The 20,252-nt window shown below is 38.8% G+C and overlaps 2 protein-coding genes across 5 annotated transcripts in view; one reads left to right on the top strand and one right to left on the bottom strand.

Annotated features, from left to right (window-relative positions):
- Positions 1 to 540: 540 nt before the first annotated feature.
- adcyap1b (adenylate cyclase activating polypeptide 1b) lies at positions 541 to 11,185 on the bottom strand. 4 transcript variants are annotated; one of them, XM_079613223.1, is made up of 6 exons: positions 10,877 to 11,185; positions 10,344 to 10,433; positions 5,421 to 5,525; positions 4,322 to 4,456; positions 3,733 to 3,837; positions 2,868 to 3,206 (listed from the first exon to the last, which is right to left on the bottom strand). In XM_079613223.1, the coding sequence occupies exons 1-6, from the start codon at positions 10,885 to 10,887 to the stop codon at positions 3,023 to 3,025; spliced, it is 630 nt and encodes a 209-aa protein (XP_079469349.1). In that variant the 5' UTR covers positions 10,888 to 11,185; the 3' UTR covers positions 2,868 to 3,022. The 4 variants fall into 4 exon arrangements, with proteins under 4 accessions (XP_079469352.1, XP_079469350.1, XP_079469349.1 ...); XM_079613224.1 differs by lacking the exons at positions 10,344 to 10,433; positions 10,877 to 11,185 and adding an exon at positions 5,934 to 6,220 and having other exon boundaries at positions 2,653 to 3,206; XM_079613225.1 differs by lacking the exon at positions 3,733 to 3,837 and having other exon boundaries at positions 10,877 to 11,070.
- yes1 (YES proto-oncogene 1, Src family tyrosine kinase) overlaps positions 11,029 to 20,252 on the top strand; it is a 31,762-nt gene continuing 22,538 nt past the window's right edge. Inside the window, exon 1 of the mRNA XM_079613215.1 lies at positions 11,029 to 11,435. The gene's annotated coding sequence lies outside the window, so the exon portion shown is untranslated. The remainder of the gene's footprint in view (positions 11,436 to 20,252) is intronic.

Raw genomic sequence — 20,252 nt, forward strand, 5'->3', positions numbered from 1 at the left:
GACATCCAGAAACACATCATGAGCAAATTGATTGTATTTTAGGCGTCTTGATTCACCTTTATTGATGGACAACACAGAATTTGTGTAATCTTCCGCCACCACTGTAGTGTTGTTCATAGTTATGTAGGTGTTCATTTATTTGGAATATGTTTGTGATTTTTGCTTACAGTGTGAGTACAAATCTTTGCATACATTGGTGTGCGTATGTGTCAGTGTTGAAGTGGGTTATTCGTTGAGGGTCACTCTTGACCTAGCCGCCCAGGATCACTGACTTGATGTTAATGTTCTGATTGTTGTGAGTATAAATTAAAGCTGTCACAACCACTCAGCTCACCCACAGTGGTATATGAGATCTGAATTATACCGATTACACATCTTGAACAGCAGTGGGTTTTAGTCTATCATTAGTGTCACAGCGTGAGCCTTCCTCGTGTTGTGTGGATAAAAGCAGCCTTATGGAGAAACACACAAACTGTGCGTTTACACGGGCTACAGTGGAACGTTCCAAAGATTAGACATGGATTAGAACTTGTGTTGTTTACAAAAATTTATTCATACAAATCTTACAACACTTTTTAACATTTAAAAATACCACCCCCTAAGGAGCTATATGTGTTAATATAGGATGATGTCACTTGCTAATATTCACTTGTCACATATATAATGTTTCAGGTATAGATAAAACGTTCACATTAAGGCTTTCGGCACTTTCAGAAATGTACACAACAGGCTGCGCTGTGGCCTGTGTTCTGTCAGGTTTTCCAATCGTTGTCAAAAAACCCTCAAGCTATGCAACAAGAAACAACACAAAACCTAGCTATAGGCTTCATGGACCTTGAGCTACAACTAGTAGAGCTAAACAGAAACACGTGCTTGCCACATTTACACACAATCATCAGCTTTAAACAATCCAGACAATTAATACTTTTACCATGTACACCACTTCAGTAATAGATTTGATCACAATATATGCTGGCCATGCTTTTCAGCTCTAATTAAAGAGTTGGGTTTGAAACCAAGTTTCGAAAAGAAAAGGGGAGGAACAGTAAAGATGGACTTTGTGAAATGGAACCTAATAGTTTTGCAGCATTGTAGGGCCACTAAAAATTGCCATCCGTGATAAGTGGCGATTTTTTTCTCGTAAGTTGTCACAAGGCACCTAAGCCAAAACCCATATCATCTTTCATAACATCATTATGTTCACGCACGCATTCACTCTGCCACCCACCTCCCGCCCTTCCAACACGCAAACACACACGCTCCTCGCATAACACTATCAGAGCCGCATCCATACTCACATAAAGCCTGGGGGACAATGCCAAATTGAAGAAAGATTGATTTCATGCCTGGGACAACGGTTTACATATTGAATTAGTGGATGAATAAGACCTGATTTCCATATCAGGAGAAATATACTGAATTCAATACAGGCTTAACAAAAAAATATGATAAAAAAAAAGAAAAAGACAACATATAGATGATTTTGCAGTCCCTCCCTAAGGGTGATGGGTGTAGTGTGCCTTATCTTTACATACAAGAGAAAGGCTATCTTCAACATGCAAAAGCACTATCTGACAATAAGGATAATGAATTTGACAATGGTCATGTTGAAGTTCACAAGGACTTCCGTTGGCCTCCCTATTCTCTCAGCCTCACATTCCCTCAGTCATCAGCACCAATTACAGATAAGCATTAACACAATTGATTTTTTTCTAGATCTACAATGAGGTGATGAATGAAACCATTAAGCATACTTCATCCTATCTCAGCAGAATTAAAGAGCAATCGCGCCAATGAAGAAAGTTTCACTATCAAGTCATGGATGTGAGGGGACCATTTGATGCCAATTGTGGTGGCATCAAAAGATCATTATGTCATCCAATGACTTGCTCCTCTATATTGGTTTAGCCTAATTGCAGAGAGCACATACTAAAACATTCACAGCTTCTGCGTTACAATAAGGCATACGAACAAATTTTGGTTAGAAATGGCGCAAAAACCATCCACAAAGGCATTGAAGACGTGCAAAGAACTGAGAGAGAGACCGACACGCCAATTCCACAAAACGTTTTTGGAGCTTGATGGAGCAAGCATTAGAATGTTAGGGCTTGTTCAATTCTCCTGATAAAAAAAGACTTCTGCTTCCACAGAGGCGGATCTAAGTGGCATTTCTGATGGAGGGACCAATACAATGAGCATGGAAACATTGAACTGGATGGGAAACAAAGGACATGCATGCATAGCCTACATTATAAGTATACCATGCATAGAGGTGATGAAGAAAAAAAGAAACAATAGAAAGAAAATCCACAAAAAAACAAAAAAAAAACATGTATATCAATACTACAGTTGCTCCAGTGTCATTTTTTTCCCAGTCAGGCATACTGGTTACTGGCTCCAATCACAAACACAGGCAGGACAATCACATTCCATCTGGAGAAGACTGGGCTAAGAAAGAGGGAATCATGCCAGCTACTATATATCCCTCTCCCACTCTCCTCCTTTTTTGGGGGGTCACAACAGTTGAAACAGCCCTGTACTTTACAGAGTACGTCCGATACATCCCTGGGCAGACTTTGGATAAAATAAGACTCTATTCTTTTAGCAGATTACAAAAATAAGTATAACATTCAGAACTTTGATTGTCTTTTTAAAATCTATTTATTTTCTGCATATGATGATGAATTTGAAAAGATATCAGGCGCATAACGTTCAAGGTGCACATTTTTTTTCATCTTTTTTTTTTTTTCTCCTGATGGTTTTTGTTTTCAACATATATAGCTATATACATGAAACTGAACTGTTGGTCCACAAAGTATAACTGTGCGTTTCAAGTGCTTTTGTACAAAAAGAAAAACAATGTTATTAGTAAAATATTCATTTTAATGGCTTTACTTCATACATAAATACATGTTTAAAGAACACAGGCGCGATCCACTGATTAATCAGTTATATCAGAATGACTTTGATCTTAGGACTGAATGTACACATGGAGGGGCAGTTGGGGGCAGTTTTGTCAGCGCTACAAATAAGCAAATCGACGTCCTTTGTTTTTAACTCTCTGTCTGTACCTTCTTCCCAGGACGGCTGCTAAATACTTCTTGACGGCCATCTGTTTTCGGTAGCGACTGTAAATGTCGGTGAAGATCCCATCCGAATGCCTTTTTGATAATGGTTCCGATTCGTCTTCCTCGCTGCTTCCTCCGCTGCAAATATATGAACTATTATTAGGCTACCGGCTGGCACATGAAATGTGTGAACAGGTTTTAGTAGGCAGCTTAAACGCTCTTGATGATCCAAACATATATTTATATATATTAATTCTATTGTTCAAGAAAAAAATTATCGTGAGCATTTTTTTTCGTTAACATTACAACGAATTTTATTAGAAATCGAAATAAGAGCAGACAATCCTCATAAATTATGCATGTTGGAAATTATGTATTCTGACGCATTGGCTCTCGACATTTTTTTTCTCTGACAATAGCCTATGCAACATGTTCGTGTGAGCACAAGCAATTAAAAAATAACTTTCAGGCTAATTTATCGTGGTTCATCTACGAATAGTTCCCCATGAAATTCCACGCCCATGCGAGCCCACAGACAAAGACACAAGAAGTCGGGAAAAATAAAGACAAAAAGTCAAGACAGGACGACGAGAAATCATCTCCACTGAAATGAAGAGTGGGAAAACAAAAATGACGGCAGGTAAACGCTTAAAAATGCCCTTACCCTACGCGAACTGCCATCAGAGAATGCAGATATTTTCGTGCTGATAACTGAACCAGGATGTCCCTCAAGGCTCTATCTAATAATCCATCTGCATGCCTTTCCGTTCTGAGATAAAACGCCAAACACATAATATCAGTGATTAAAAACCACAGAACACGTTTGTTGCAAAGTAATCAGCCTGATTTAGTTGTATTCTTCTCTCGGCTAAACGCGTGATAGTGTTACTTTCGATTCCCTAGTAAATCTGTCAATCGATCCGTCTATCTGTCGCTCTATCTATCTATCTATCTATCTATCTATCTATCTATCTATCTATCTATCTATCTATCTATCTATCTATCTATCTATCTATCTATCTATCTATCTATCTATCTATCTATCTACCTATCTATCTACCTATCTATCTATCTATCTATCTATATTAAATAGTCACTTAATGCAAATATCAACAGCAACAATAACAGAAAAAAGCAAAGGAAAAAAGCTGGGAAACAAAAGGAACAGACATAGCGGAACAACATAAACTAAACATAATGACATCGATTCTCATATGATATGACATACAGGGAAGGGATGTAAAATTATGTACCTTTTCTCTGGAGGATAGTATAGCGTGTATAGGTCATCCGTAAGAGATGGAGGACTTCGTATAGAAATTTGATCATTGCCAAAAGCCAGGTCGCTTAACGAGTTTCCGTCTTCGTCAAATACATCGTTGTCTAGTCTGGAATTAAAAAAAAGATTGATGCATTTAATAAATCACAATTTAATACACTAGAGAGTAATATGATGTCCATAAAAAAACTGTGTTTTAAATAAAGCCCAAATAAACTGCTAAATTAATTCAACCGTAGGCTATAGCCAGTTTTACGAAGAAAAAAAAATTGTGAGATGATACAATGCGACATACTCAAGGTTTATGGATCGAATTGATTTTAAATAATTAGTTTAATGACGCGGTCATAAAACCGTCTTATTATTGTGTTATCTTAATAGGGTAAATTAGAGAATAATAATCTATTTGGAGGTGTCCCTTCGCAATTAAAAAAAATATATATAACAATATGATAACGTTTGGTATAATTAGCCAAAAATTAGATTTGATGGTGACGTGTGAAGGTAGGCTACTATACCTACTAGGTGATAAACCTAATAGCCTACACCTGACATTGTAATAATCATGAGTAAATTCACACAACAAAAGGTCCCGCACTGAACATTCTCATTCGTGCTTTTTTTTTCTTCTTCGGTTTGTACAGTGACGCCACTGTACCGTCATCTTACGGGCCACCCGTTACATTCATTGGTTTCTCATTTTCATACAAGCAACACTGCATCTGCCTGTCCCAATGGAGAATTTCCTTCTTAGCAATGCGAACGCCCTCCCACATTTGCAAGCAGATCTTAAGCGCTTGCACTGTAGCCCTGCATGCGTAAACTCTCGGGGGGGATCTCGTTGGGCTGTTACTGTTTGAAGTCTACAGAATAATACAACAAAGCCCATATTTTTTCACTCTATAAAATGTAGTTGCAATTAAAAAAAATAAAAAAATCCTTATCCATTTTTGCGCCTTTACACCGTGTCATTAATTTGACTGTAGACTGTGAAATAAAGCTCGTCGCAGAATATTGTCCTTTTCAACGTAAAAGAAAATCTCAAAACGTTGAGCAGAAAAGCATATACATACCTCATCTTAGGAAAAGTCATCCCAATAGGCGTGCAGAAGGCGCTGTAGTGCATCATGATTCCGTAGATGAGCAACGCTAAAGTCGCTTTACTAGATCTGGCCATGCTGTAAAGACACAAGAAAGTTAAATAAATAACTTAAAAATATCAAACACGTATAGAGTATAGCCAAGATTCGGTCCAGGAGAATTTACAAAAATTTGACGCCTATGGGTTTTATTCTATTCGATTGAAGATTCTATTCTAATACGCAAATAACTTTTGTTAAGAAAGCCTATAAAAATCCAGAAAGGCAAAACAGGTGCGACTTTTTACTCGTATTTTCCGCTCGTAAGATGATTTGAAAAGTTTAAAGAATGCAATGCACGCGCAACAGAATCCTTCTCCCGATGAGGCAAACAATAAAACCGGTAGATAATCTTTAGAAAAGGACAATCCAGTTGCCTGAGAGTCTTCGTATCCTAATTCCTTGGTTTAAACCGAGTAAAAACGCCTTTGTCGGGTTTTAACCTACCTATTGCAGAGTAGGTAGATAGAAATGCTGCTGGATGCGACTCGGGTGCGGCTGTGGTTGTGTGAGAGAGACAGAGATCTTCCTCACAGCACCTCTTCCCTGAAGCGCCACCGTCCTTTGCTTGTGCTCGTCGGTTCAGCCCCTGCACTTTTATACAATAACCAATATACTACACAAAATCACTTTGGCAAACAAAACCTCGATGAAATCAGCAGCACTCGTTTGTCTACATATCCTTTTACAAAACTTTTTCTGCTGTGCTCCGATTACCTCGGATTTTTATCCATGAATAGGGAGTCTTGCTTTTTTTTCAATAAGTCACATTAAGTATGCCACAGACGTCATCAACCCTTCCTCCCGGGATATAATAGTACAGTTCCTTCCTCATCGATGAACGAGTCACACCACATACACCTCAAATGGAACTTTCCTCTAAATGTAATTTCTGGAGAAAGGACAATTTGCAACTTTTTTTCAACTTGACATGACAATGTGACTGCCAATTAGGATCACCGGTCCGTGGGTTGTCTCGAGGTCCCAAACCACATCAGTCACTACAAACAGACACTTACTTACGCACTGTCGGGATGAGACAATAGAGGGGTGGACACGATAACAAAAAGAGCCATGTTCAAAAACGCCACATGTGTCACAGGGTCATGGGCTGAGCGCTGTCCACCAATGTGGTTCTGAAATCTTCGTAAATGAAAATAGCGCACACTTTTTTTTTTTTTAACTAGCGCTTTATCATTCAACCAAATGAAAGTTGTCACTCTATGTTTTTTATAAGAAACACAATTATTAAAGACTATTGTTATCTATATCTATATTATTATCTATTTTAATCTCACATGCGTCATGGCCTTTCTTTGGTGTGCGGATATTGCGTCTGAAATTTCGGAACAATAGGCTTTTAGGCCTAAAGGTTCCACTTGTAGCCTACATGGTTTTTGTTATTTCAGGCACACAAAAGCAAAAAAGTTATTTAGTCAAGCAGAATACGTGATTTTGTTACGATGATATAAGAGCAAACTGGATCCCTTGTGTATTTACTGGCATGTCTGCACACAGATGACGAAGTCCAGAGTCGTGCACCGCCGATGGATTTGGTATGAATTAATTTATGCTTACGATTAGTGAACTCTGACGTCGTATGACGAAACTATAAGTCACCGCTTGGTATACTCACCCAGTCCGACTCCGTACACAGAGCGTGATTTAGTTGAACAATGAATCCACGCCTTGGTTCCCTATCATCTCTAGTCGGTTTTTACCTCAACACTGCCCCCATGTGTTTCGGATTTAAAACTACATGTAAAAAAAATAAGCAAAAGTTGGTTTCAGAGATGCACGATCACCTGTGGACTGTGGTTGCTTTAAATGTGAATAGACTAAGCTATAATTAAGGTCTGTGTAAACACGCTGAAATAAAGAGATAAATAATGACAGTAGCTATAGGCTATGTTTTCTCGAAGTAGCCTATCAGGAACGTACTACTGCTTTTGTTACCACACAACTTCTGTGCAAGATCCGCAAGGCTTTAAATCTAGCTGTTTGTGATTATAATGTTTTAAACGTTGTTGAAAGTTATGGTTACTGAAACCTTGATTAAATGTTTATAGGCTACATATAGACCTAGTATTTGCAAAATTATACATAAATAGTAGCTAGTGTAGGCCTTAATGCCTAAGCCTTTAGGAACTATTGCTTCGTTTGGGTTAAAGGGGCTTTGGTTGAAGCTATAAACTTTTAGGCCTACCCCCATGATTCGCAACATTATGAATCACGTTTTAACTTTTATTTCACCTGCCTTTAGCTATTATTTACCTGCATAACCGCAATAATTCCTCTTCTTGCAGTAATAAGCGAGGAAACACATACTGTAAATTAAGTAAATGAAAGATACTGGAACACGTGCTATTACTGACAGTGTGTGTGAGTCAAGAGAATAAATAATTTACAGTAAAGCTATTAAGTTGCTTCCTCTGGGTATCCTGATGTAACCAATGATATTACGGTCAAGTTGAGTGCAAGTATTGATGTCCTTAATTACACAGGGAGGAAGTCGCTGTTTCGTCACATATTCGTCACCTGTCTCAGCACATTGTGGTCATTTAAATTTCCAACTGGTGATTTATGGTTTCCCTATGGATGAACATGAACTCTCTATGACGCATAGCCTATGTATGCACGCCTACAGCATACAAGAAACGTCGGTTAAAAAAAACCTCACTATGGGGACTTTCCTCAAACAATGATTTTTTGGGTCATTTTGGAACTGAGATGCCACAGTATAAACAAATACAATATTTCATTTTTAGTACTGTTTTATTTCAATTGTTAAAATAAATAAATAATTGAAAGATTTAATTGAGTATTAGCTTTTTATCAATTTACAAACCTTGAAGGCAGTCCCTTCACAAACCCTTTTTTCTATTGTAAGATTTACAAGAAGATATCAAAGTAATCCAAAAGTAGTCAGATTATATTACCTAATCTAACTACAATTTTCAAGCATGTAATTTGTATTCAGTCAATGGACTACACAATATAAATATATATGGCAAAACTAAATTTTTCATGATCTACAGTTATCTCAATGAGCTATAGGAACACATTTCTATTCATTTTGTAAATACAGTTAAAATCTAAAATTAAATAAATAAACACATAATAAGACTTGTTATTAGGGGTGTAACAATATATTGTGTCACAATATATCGCAATTCAAAAATGCAACAATATGTATTGTAGATAGTGACAATATGTATTATGTATAGTTCACCCAAAATGAAAATTACTGTGTGTGAAAAAAAATAGAGTTTTAGTGTAAAGTAAGTAAGTAAAATTTATTTATAAAGCACTTTTCACAGATAAAATCACAAAGTGCTGTACAAGAGAATAGATAAAACAAACAATATACAATATACATAGGCTATGTAAAATTAAAGTGACACTAGTGAAAACCCATCAACCAAAAGCCTTAATAAACAAACATGTTTTCAGATCCTTTTTAAAAGAGACAACAGAGTCTGCCAGACACATGGACAAGGGCAGGGCGTTCCACAGTCTGGGAGCAACCGACTGAAAAGACAGATCCCCTCGGGTCTTATAACGAGTCTTAGGGACTGCAAGCAGGCTCTGGCCAGAGGACCGAAGAGTGCGGCCAGAGGAATACGGCTTCAAAAGGTCCAGGATGTACTGTGGGGCCTGACCATTTAAGGCTCTGAAAGTGAGCACTAAAATTTTAAAGTCAATCCTGAAGTTTACAGGGAGCCAATGGAGAGCCGACAAGACTGGAGTGATATGAGACCTTCGAGGGGCACCTGTTAAAAGTCTAGCAGCAGAATTCTGAACAATTTGCAATTTGTTCAGAGCAGACTTATTCATACAGGTATAAACAGATAAACACACATAATACAATATTATGTGTCAATACTACAATAAACTACTGTAGGCCTATAATGTTGAATATAATGTATAATGCAATGGGGGAATAATTGTGGGTCCAGATAATGCCAAATGCCTTATGTTACCAATAAAAAGTGGCTTTTACATTATTTTAAATATATCTAGTCAGTGAAAGAGTGCAATCATATTTGTCTAAAATAATTCTGTTCTCCGCTTCAGAATCATGAATATTTTTATTCTGGTGTCACCATTGTCCTGCTCCTGTGCATTGGGTTACCAGCACCAAGTCCAAGCCTATTAATTTCCACACCCAATGTAATACCGAATTTAATCATCAGTTATTTCTTTTTGTTAAGCTTTTACAATATGTTTTGGAGTAGCGCATAATATTGTATCGTGAGTTAAATATTGTGATATGTATCAAACCGTGACATTAGGGTATCGTTACACCCCTATTTGTTTTATGTATATCGATATAAAGCCAACCGACATTATGACCATTCACAGGTGAAGTGAATATCATTGTTCATCTCTTAACAAGGCCACATATTAAAGTCTGAGTAGATTAAATGGTAAGCAAACAATCCGTTCTCGTAATCAACATGTTGGATGCAGGAGAAATGAGCAGGAACTTTCGACAAGGGCCAAATTGTTATGGCTAGGCAACTGGGTCAGATCCCTCTGGTAGAAGATATAGAGTCCCAATGTGCAAACTAAACCGGTATAAGAATTTCTTTGTGCCGGTATCTGTACGAATGTTGAATAACTGTTTATCTTGATAATTTTAAATGTTTAAAGTCTTAAGTTAACTGTCTTTTTATATGTTCATGCAGCAACATGTAGTCCACAACAAATTTCCTTTTGAAGACAATAAAGTATACTACTACTAGGATGCACTGTGGGATGACGACTAGCCGGTAGAGGGACTGTGATGCTCCTGCTGGGAAACCCCAGTGTCCGGCCTTTAATATGGACGTGAATTTGATACATTCCACCTACCTAAACATTGTTGCAGACCAGGTACACCCCTTCATGACAGTGGTGGAAGTGGCCTCTTTCAGCAGGATAATGCACCCTGTCCTGGTCACACTGCACACATTGTTAAGGAAAGCAAAAAAAAAAAAAAAATGTAAAGAGTGCTGCTGGGGTATAAACTCTTCTTTTCCCGATGCTCTTTGGATCATGGGGGATAGTTTTATTAGTTGAAAAATATGAAACCAAGGTACTCAAGGATAAAAAAAAAAAATGGAGCTGCAGTTGGATACAGATATTTGATGTGTTGGAAATTAGCTACTTTTATTGCATTTCGAGGTAAATTTCATGGCTTAACAAAAAAAGAAAAAATAATTTGTACTTCAAATGCTTTAAAAAAAAAAAACTAATCGTGGAATGTGCCCAATAGTTATGGGATGTAGGCTCAAACGTAAACGAATGCTAGAAAGCTGCATTGAGTTAAGCCCACATGCAGGGGGCGCCATATGACTGATCTAAAACACTATACGCAAGAAGAGCCGGCTAATGTTATTACTTACGTTGGCATCATAAAGGCGAACAACGGTAGTTTAATGCTTCACATATCACCGGCTCATGGTCTATCGTCGACTTTCTCAACTGAGAAACTGATTTCTTTCCGTTCACCATTCCCTGTGGCGGCCATATTGTGGGATGCATTGCTGCAAGTTAAACCAATTCAGAGCGGAGGGAGGGGGAACATCTGCGGGAGTCCATCCACTATTCCTAGAGCTGTCTTTTGTCATGTAGCATAGGCACACAATCTCTACCGGTTCCGGTTTAAAGGTTTTTGTTTGCCAGGACTGGTCACTGTTACTCTTTTCCTTTTACTGCAACACAAGAACAAAACCAAGTAACGTGACTGGATTAATAATATCTATCACGGATTTTCCCTCTATTGGGAACATCATTTATTTATCACGTCTCGTGAGGTGTTACATGGCAAAGGAATGGGACAGACTGTGATTTTCAAGTTGAACGCAACGATACCACTCTGAGTGCAACACCGAAACATTTACTGGGGACAAAGCGGTCGAAAGGCGTATGTAACCTCAAGAAAAGAGAACCAATTCAGCAAAGGTAAGAAATCAGATTCGGTTCCTTTGGTGAACGTCTAGTCAAATGGCCTAGCTACTCTCCTCTCGCCTTTGATATAGTGTGAACCGAGTGTGGTAGTGCTTGGAAACAACAGTGGGCGCTTAGTTCCTTGTTTTCACCCAACCTGAACATAAATCTCTGCAGCAGACGCTTTCTTGTCCCGAAACTAGTTGTATTTCTCGAAAGAAGTTTCGAAACCGTCCGGCTACCTCGTTCGCTTCGACACAGATCGAGAAACGTGAAACGTGGCTCCTTAAAGTTCCCACCTGAACTGTAGAAAACGCTGTAGCCTACACGTCTCTTTCGCGATTAATCCGGCGTTCTTGGAAAAGCCAGTTCTTTAAAACTGGTCTACACGCGCATTTATATCTGTTTATGAGGACTTTGTGGACAAATGTCCACAATGCAGGCCTGTAGTTTACCGAGACGCCACAGGGAACGTGGGGCGATTCATACTTTGGACCAATGTGTGTGGTGTGAACGACTCGCTTTGATACACTGTAACTTTTCATTCTCCGCCAGTAGGCCTAAACTACATGTAACCTTCCGCGATTGAGTTAGTACAATTTCGTTGAATGACGTTTGAGAGGCACTCCTGATCAGGTGTGAAATCTTAACAACAGACTTCTTCTCCAGTCTGTAGTTACTTACCATCCAGTCCAATTTATACTCACAACATCCGGGCATTTTATATAATTTTCGGTTGTTTACGTTGAATAATTAATGAAAGAATGTCACAACAAAGCCTAGTCCATGCGTGCGCAAGCGCCAGAATAATCCTCCTCCAGTAATCCTTCTGTGAGTACAACCTCTGCCCCACTGGCTGATGCTGACTTGATTCTGAGTGAAGGGAATGATGCCATCTTCACATCTTCAGCTCTCTGATGTGTTTCCTTTTGATCCTGTCTTCTGTATACATGTTACTACAACTGGCTCTTGCAGGTTATGGCCCTTTTGTGTGCTGAATATAATTCAGGGGTTAGGAACCATTAATAAATAAATAAAAATATATATCTATACAGGGCTGGATTAAGAGTTCAGAGGCCCCTGGGCACAATGACTTGTAGGAATGACATAATATTTGACGGTGCCCAGGGCCCCTTAGATGTCCTGGGCCCCTGGGCAATTGCCCAGTTGCCCTAATGGTTAATCCGGCCCTGTATCTATAGCATTATATATAAATAATTTAGCCGATAACCATTATATTGGCCGATAAATCCAAACTTTTATATAATTGTAAGAGCCTGATTACAAAAACGTCTCACCATTAAAGCGATGTCCCAAGCACTTCAACATAAATCAAACATATACAGGACAGTTAGCCTAGTTTGAACCAGTTAAGTTTTTAAATGAATGTTACACTCTATGGCCAACTTTCTTAATTAAAAAAACCCTATTGCCTTACAAATAAATAAACTAATGCCTAAATAGACCAAACAAGTCACTGGACAACATTAACTGCGTATAAAATAATCTAATTGTTTGTGCCATGGATACATAAATTGGAATAGCCTTCACACGGACAATAATGAAATGATTATAATTAAACTAAACTATATTGTTGATGAAAAAAATATGAGTGCTAGTTATTAATAATGCATCAATGTTTTTGAAAAAGAAACATCTTAAATTAGCATTACTGTTTCAAATAACATATTTGCTGTTTGAGCTGCGTGCCCTAAAGCTGAAGAGCATTGAGAAACCATAGACCATTGGGGAGACCATGTATTTAATCAGTTAAGGGATTTTAGCCTCATGACTGTGTGCATATAATAACAATGATGTCTTTCTGAAGGCACTTCTGTACTACTGTTCACTAATGTAGAGTGCAAATGTTATTATGAACAGGCCAAAAGTATGAATACATTGGTATAGGCACTGAGATTTAATCAAAGATGTGCTTATGAATATTCATGATTGTGGGTGCTGAAGGTATAAAGGTGATGACTATGGTGATTATGGGTCTATACACCCCTCATGTCCATCTTCTTCTGTCCTCCCTCACCCCTCTGCTCCAGCCTTTGACAGGCACAGCAGGTGGCTTTTGTGGTATGAATGGACTCGGAAGGAAGTTTGTCCCCCTCATGCTTGGCTCTGATTGGCAGCAGCAGCAGCAGAATGCCATGGTGATTAGGCCATTCCGCAGTGCTGTGAGTGTGCCAGAGCAACTACAGTGTTACACTTAATGTTCAGCAGCCAGCTCAGCCAAGCTCTAGATTTACTAACGCAGCGTCTTCACTGAAATCCAGAACGTGGAAGTTTAGGATGAGGATTAGAGATGAGATTCACCGATAGTTTGGGATTGGATCAAGAATGTCGGCGGTGACATGGTCAGCAAAGAAGTATAGAAAAACATTTCAGGTCCTTCACGATGGCATAAAAACTTTCTTCGAGGACATCCACAGAATTATTTAATAGGTTAGAACCTGCAGACTGTGTGCCATCTTAAAGGGATAGTTCACTTTAAAATGAAAATTCTGTCATCATATACTCACCCTCAAATTGTTTCAAACCTGTATGAATTTTGTTCTTCTGCTGAACACAAAGGAAGATCTTTTGAAAAAGATCAGTAACCAACAGTTAACTGGTCCTATTGACTTCCATAGGACCAGTGGAAGTCAATGGGACCAGTTAACTGTTTGGTTACTGACATTCTTCAAAATATCTTCCTTTGTGTTCAGCAGAAGAACGGAATTCATACAGGTTTGAAACAATTTGAGGGTGAGTATATGATGACAGAATTTTCATTTTAAAGTGAACTATCCCTTTAAAGAAAGTACAGGTATAACTTTTAAATTAAAGACTGTGTTGTTTGTGCTTGTCATGGATATGGAATACAACAGAACTGTACAAGATCAGACTTGTATAGTTGGTTATGTAACATCAGTGCTAAGATGGCCTGCATTGAAAAAGCTATGAGGTAAGAGATTGGATCCCATTCAGATGGGAAGATCAACCCACCTGCCTGCTTGCTGCCAAAAATCAGAAAACTACTTCCCCCATTTCCTTGTTGGCATGATTATAATGATAAAGGTAATTTGTTTGTTAAATGGATAGTTCATGCAAAAATTTAAATTGGCATTATTAACCTGACGTTCATTCTTTTCAACCCCTTAAATTAATTATTTTGTCTATACAATGAAAGTCAATTGGGGTCCAATGTTGTTTTGGACCCCATAGACCTTATTCAGAGCAGCACCATGATGGGTAGGAAAGCGAGGCTGTGAGGGGTAGACTTTAAGCCCCTTTCACACAGAGATTCCGAAAAATACACGGATAATGTGTCCCAGAATTTGTCCAGGGATCGTTTGATTTTGGTTCATTCACACTACCAGTGATTTTCCGGAATGCGTTCACACACATCCCGTAAACATCCCGTAAAGACACGTGACGTCAAGATGTGATAACTCCTGTCACATGTCAGTTCTGCTGATAAATCCTCTTCGGCATTTCTACACGAAGACGAGTCCATACTCCCCAGTAGTAGCGCCACTGGGTTTGTCGAGTAGCTCGTTCCCCATATGCTGTAGCATAGGTTGTAGAAAGGCCCGTGCGATGGCACGTGCGTCATCACTACAACACACCACTTATGGCATTGGTCCTGGCTTTTGTTCACACAGGATGCGTTCTGGGTGTTACTAGGTCCCGATCCCGGCATCAATCCCGGGACCTGTTTGCGTTCACACAGAAGGCACTCTAGCAATTTTATGGCAATTTCCCGGGATCAACGCGCTGTGTGAAAGGGGCTTTACTGTGTTTTCAATGGCATCGGCTATTAAAAAAAACTGTATAAACCTCCTAGATCACTTATAATTTTCCACAGCTCATGTTGTCTGGAGTTTTATTTTATTTTTTTTGTCTAATGAAATTTTATCAAAAGATAATTTTGCAGTGTTTCGTCAGCAGAACAATCCAAAACGCATTAAATAAGAGATGTGTGTCCCTCACAGGCCTCTGTCAAAGATGGCGCTGCTGTGAATAAGGTCTATTGAAATTGATTGTATGAACAAAAGCAGTTACAAGAAACTTTCTTCAAAATATCATCTGTTGTGTTCCAGTTTTGATTGAACTATCCCTTTAACCCAGTTCATTGTGTAGTTTAGATGGAGAAAGTATCACCTTCAGTAGTACTCATGTGAGGTGATACAATACTAAATCCTAGTCAGTGTTAACACAATTTAGTGACCAAGACCTGGGACACGTACCAGTGCAGGCACCGAAGTACACATACATTCAAACAACAGGCACTCATCTCTGCAGAGCTGCTGATTTGTTGCCCTTAATCCGTTTGATCTGACTAGTGCTGGCATGAGGCCCTGTGTTTCATGTCATATTGCATTCTGGTGCTCTTTCGGTTTCATCAGGCCTGTGTGTAAATGTGTCTGACCATCACTAACCACTGCCATGATGATTGAGGAACCATGACTGTGTCAGCTTTCTAACGAAGTACATTTCGAGGCTCTTATCAGCACTGAGAGGATAATGAGACGTCTCATAATTAGAGAGTTCATTCATATCACTGAGTATTTGATTAGAATGTGGGTCAAATGATTGCTGTGTAATATGATTTCCTCAGGGCAGAGTGGTCACGTCATTACATGTCACTTATAAAGAGTGAAATGCATGAATGAGTTGACTGTGGAAGTCCTGTAGGTAGATTTGAGCCGTTTCATTTGCATTTGCTGTTGTTCAATACCATTTAGTTTGGGGATCATTTTTCAAATGTTTTTGAAAGAAGTCTCTTATGTTCACCATAGCTACATTTTATAAAACCATTAATATTGTGAAATATTATTACAATTTAAAATATTTTTTTTATATTTATTTTAAAATGTAATTTATTCCTGTGATAGAAAAGCTATCAGCAGTCCAGTATTCAGTGTCACATGATCCTTCATAAATCATTCTAATAGGCTGATTTGGTGCTCAAGAAACATTCCTTATTACAATGTTGAAAACGGTTATGCTGCTTATTATTTTTGTGAAAATCGTGATGCATTTCTTTTAAGGATTCTTTGATAAATAGAAAGTTGAAAACAACAGCATTTATTTGAAATGGAAATCTTTTTAACATTATAAATGCCTTTACTGTAATTTTGGTCAAAAATAAAATATTTAATAATTATTAATAAAAAAAATCTCACTGACCTCAAAACGCTAGCGTACATTTGCCCCCACCCTTGACAGGCCCAGTTGGATCATATGATGTATGACCGTACGCTTCAGGGACCTTGTGTAATCCAACCTCATTGAATTTGATTCAGTTTGATTCCGATTCCCGTTAGTTAGCCTGGAAGAGTTCATTATGTTCTGTTATCGATCAGATCAACTAGTCACATATTTCAGCAGCTATTTATATTGCAGTAATCATGAGGGTCATCTGATATTCCTTTAATATATCTTGGCCACTTGTTCGGTTGTTCAGCTGTTCAGTTCGTAGACCTCAAGCGGCCAACCTGCTAACCAGTTTGGGTTGATTTACACGGCCTAACAGATGTTGACCTATACAACTGGGCATGCCCAATGAGATTTATGACCCTTTGCCTGACCACTTTGACTCAGTTAAAAGGTCTTTGTAATGGATAACTATAAAGGATAAACCCTGAAGCACTGCTTCTTTTCACTGGCACAGACAACAAAGTATTATTACAAGATGTGATGTCATTGTGGTTTAAGAAGTTTCATAGGTGAAACTATCAGAGGTGAAGGGAGCCTTACTTGGCTCGTTGGAATGTTATGTCTGTCTGTCTGTCTGTCTGTCTGTCTGTCTGTCTGTCTGTCTGTCTGTGCGTGCTTTGTATTGGGCAGATCTTAAAGCTACACTGTGTAACTTTTTTAGTTTATTCTTAGCTAAAAACACTTAGTTCTTTCAAAAATATATGTGCTAATGTATATTTACTTCATTCAAGTAATAAAGTATTCTCGTGAGTAGGGCTGCACGATTAACCTTTATCGCATCGATATTGAGGTTTTAACTCCCGCAATAACCTAACCTCAGGAGTCTGAGGTTTTTTTCCCCGCCTCTGACATTTGAGTGACAAACCTATTAGCCAATCAAAATGGTCGAATCTCGCGTTCCTGGCTTGCTGGCCAATTAGAAATGGCAATGGAAACAGGTTGTATGCAGTGCTCCGGCTTTCTGTCAGCAGCAAAGCAGCTAACACTAGTGTTGTCAAAAATACTGAAATATCTGAACGGTAGCCTACCAATACTAATTTCCCGAAGTATCGATACTAGCCGAGCGGTCACTTTCACTTCTCTCCAAAGGCGCGTTGACAAACACCACACGTGACGCACTCGTCTCATTCGCTCTGGTTAAATAGCAAAAGTGAAGTGAATGGAAAGATGGCGAAGGCGGCGCCCCCCTTGACCCGCTTTGGTTGATTGATAAAGAACACCGCGAGCGGGCATGTCGGAGAATAGCGCGGACAAGCGTAAAAACACACCGCGAGCGGGTATGTCGGAGTCGGAGAATAGCGTGGACACGCGCTTCACACTGCGAGCGGGCATGTCAGAGAATAGCGCAGACACACGCTTCACACTGCGAGCGGGCTGCGGGCACCCAAAAGATTGTTTGACAATCAATAATCCCTCACATCACTCATTTTTTTAAAATTATTTTATAGGTGTAAACAGATTTAAGGAACAGGCTCCAGGGGTACCATTTAGCAAGCATAGGCTACGCTCAGCATCAGGGGTGTTTGTTGTTTGGACAGACCTTTCCCCACTGCTAAAAAAATCCTAAAGGAAACACTGTAACTCTTCTCATTTTAACTTTTCTGAAACATTAACCAAGATGGGCTAGTATTTTTGTTGATATGAGTCTGTGTTGTCTAGTTTTTTCACCGTAATTCTATTATTTTATAACTTATTTTATTTTATTATTACTCTTATTTTAAAATGTGTGCAATGTAACAGTTTAATGTTCAGTAAATGGCGGTGGACTACAGAATTATTTACTTTTTCTAATTGTAAATCTAAATCTAATAAGAATTCATTTTCTATTTTTCAGTGTTAAAGAATATAAAAACAAATGACCAACTCTTTAAGTTAATTTCCATTATGTCTTCTTATTCTTTGGTATTTAGGTTCAGGTATTTAATAATCACGAAACATCAAACAATCTCATTACCTCAATCACTATGTATGTCTATGTAGTTTATTTAACCCTCTGTGTCGAAGTAACAACACATTTTATTCATAATTTTAGGTTTTATGCACTTAAAAGTATCGAACACAAAAATCGAAAATCGCACCGCAATCGCAATATTTGTCAGAAAAACCGCAATTAGGTTTTTTCTTAAAATCGTGCAGCCCTACTCGTGAGTGTATAATATGCCATTAAAAATACATACGGGTGAGGGGTTCGAATGTCGGTCGCCATGTTGCCCCTCCATCTTGAAAGTACATTAGCCAAAGATGGACATACCCGTTCATTCAAGCTTCGCCTTTCGCGTCTCCGCAATTCACTGGCACCGGCCCTGTTTTTATTTTTCCCTCTCCCTCGCACCTCCGTCACATCAGCTGATCTCTGCTCACGGAGAAAATGATATAGCCTACAATGTAAACGTTGCCTTACGCTAGTGATGTCGTACAATATACAGAATAACGATAGCACTGATAAAAGTTACTTTACTAAGATTAGCTTGTATTCGTCTGGGAACCTGATAGCTGATGTTAGCAATGAAATGGTAAAAAAATAACGAAAACATAAAACTATTATTCATTTTACATAGATGTCATAAGCTATATGTTAACTGACAAATTAAATTACTGCAAATTATAATAGTTTTCTAAAGTAACCTCATCACTTGAAGGAACACTCATGGACGAGGTCGAACTGGAAGCCATGTTAATCTTGGACTACACTGGCCACCGTAGGAGTTAAAACGAAATCGGAATTGAGAGGAACAGAAACTAATATTCACTGGATGGTCATGTACCTTTTCACCGCTAGATGGGGGTAAAAATCACACAGTGTAGCTTTAAAGAATCAGATTTGGATTTGAGTGTGGATTTGAGAATTGGAGAGCAGCCAAGTAGACATGCTTGACCAGATGTTTCTGATGTTTCTTACAGGAAATCTATTTTGCCTTGTGCTGCCATCATTCTTTTATGAATTATTTTGCCATGTTCTTCTCATGCATCAGTGACCTTGTGTGTTTGGTGTGGTCCGAATCTATGTCAGCGCCATCGGGGGCCACGCTGTCCTCTAGAAGATTAGACAGTGGAACTAGTGGGATTAAATACCTTCAGGACTGAGATCAGGGGATTTGAAATGAGGAGCCCCACACACCCTCGCGCTGGGGTCGAATCCGGGTCTTATGCACTGTCACAGTTAGCCTAAACGGAGCACTAAATGGCCCTTAAAGCTCATAATGAGCCTAAGCTTCCAATCTGCGCTAGTGTTGGGGATGAAGAGGAAATGACTAAAGGGTGATAAGAAGATAAGATGTTCTTTGACCTCCTAGCTTTCTCATAAATACTAGACTAGTAGTTGTTTCAAGCTCCAACCCTGATTGCTGAGCAAGTTGTAGTGACTTGGTTTGGAATGTGTGACCCAGCTTACACCACTCAGTCCAGCCATGTTTGTGAAGATGTACTTGTGTGGATATACAGTGCAGAGTTCACCCGAGCAAGGAAAATAGGGCCCATCCATCCGTATCAATGTGTACACACTGTTAATGCTCTTTCAACTCTCTATAGGCATAGACCTCTCATTGTTTGCCAATAATCCTCACATCTGCGAACAACTTTCTGTCTATGCCTGCCCTCACTCTTCCAATCCCCTGTCTCTCT

This window comes from Phoxinus phoxinus (assembly GCF_949152265.1).
Source record: "Phoxinus phoxinus genome assembly, chromosome: 5".
Lineage (NCBI taxonomy): Eukaryota > Metazoa > Chordata > Actinopteri > Cypriniformes > Leuciscidae > Phoxinus > Phoxinus phoxinus.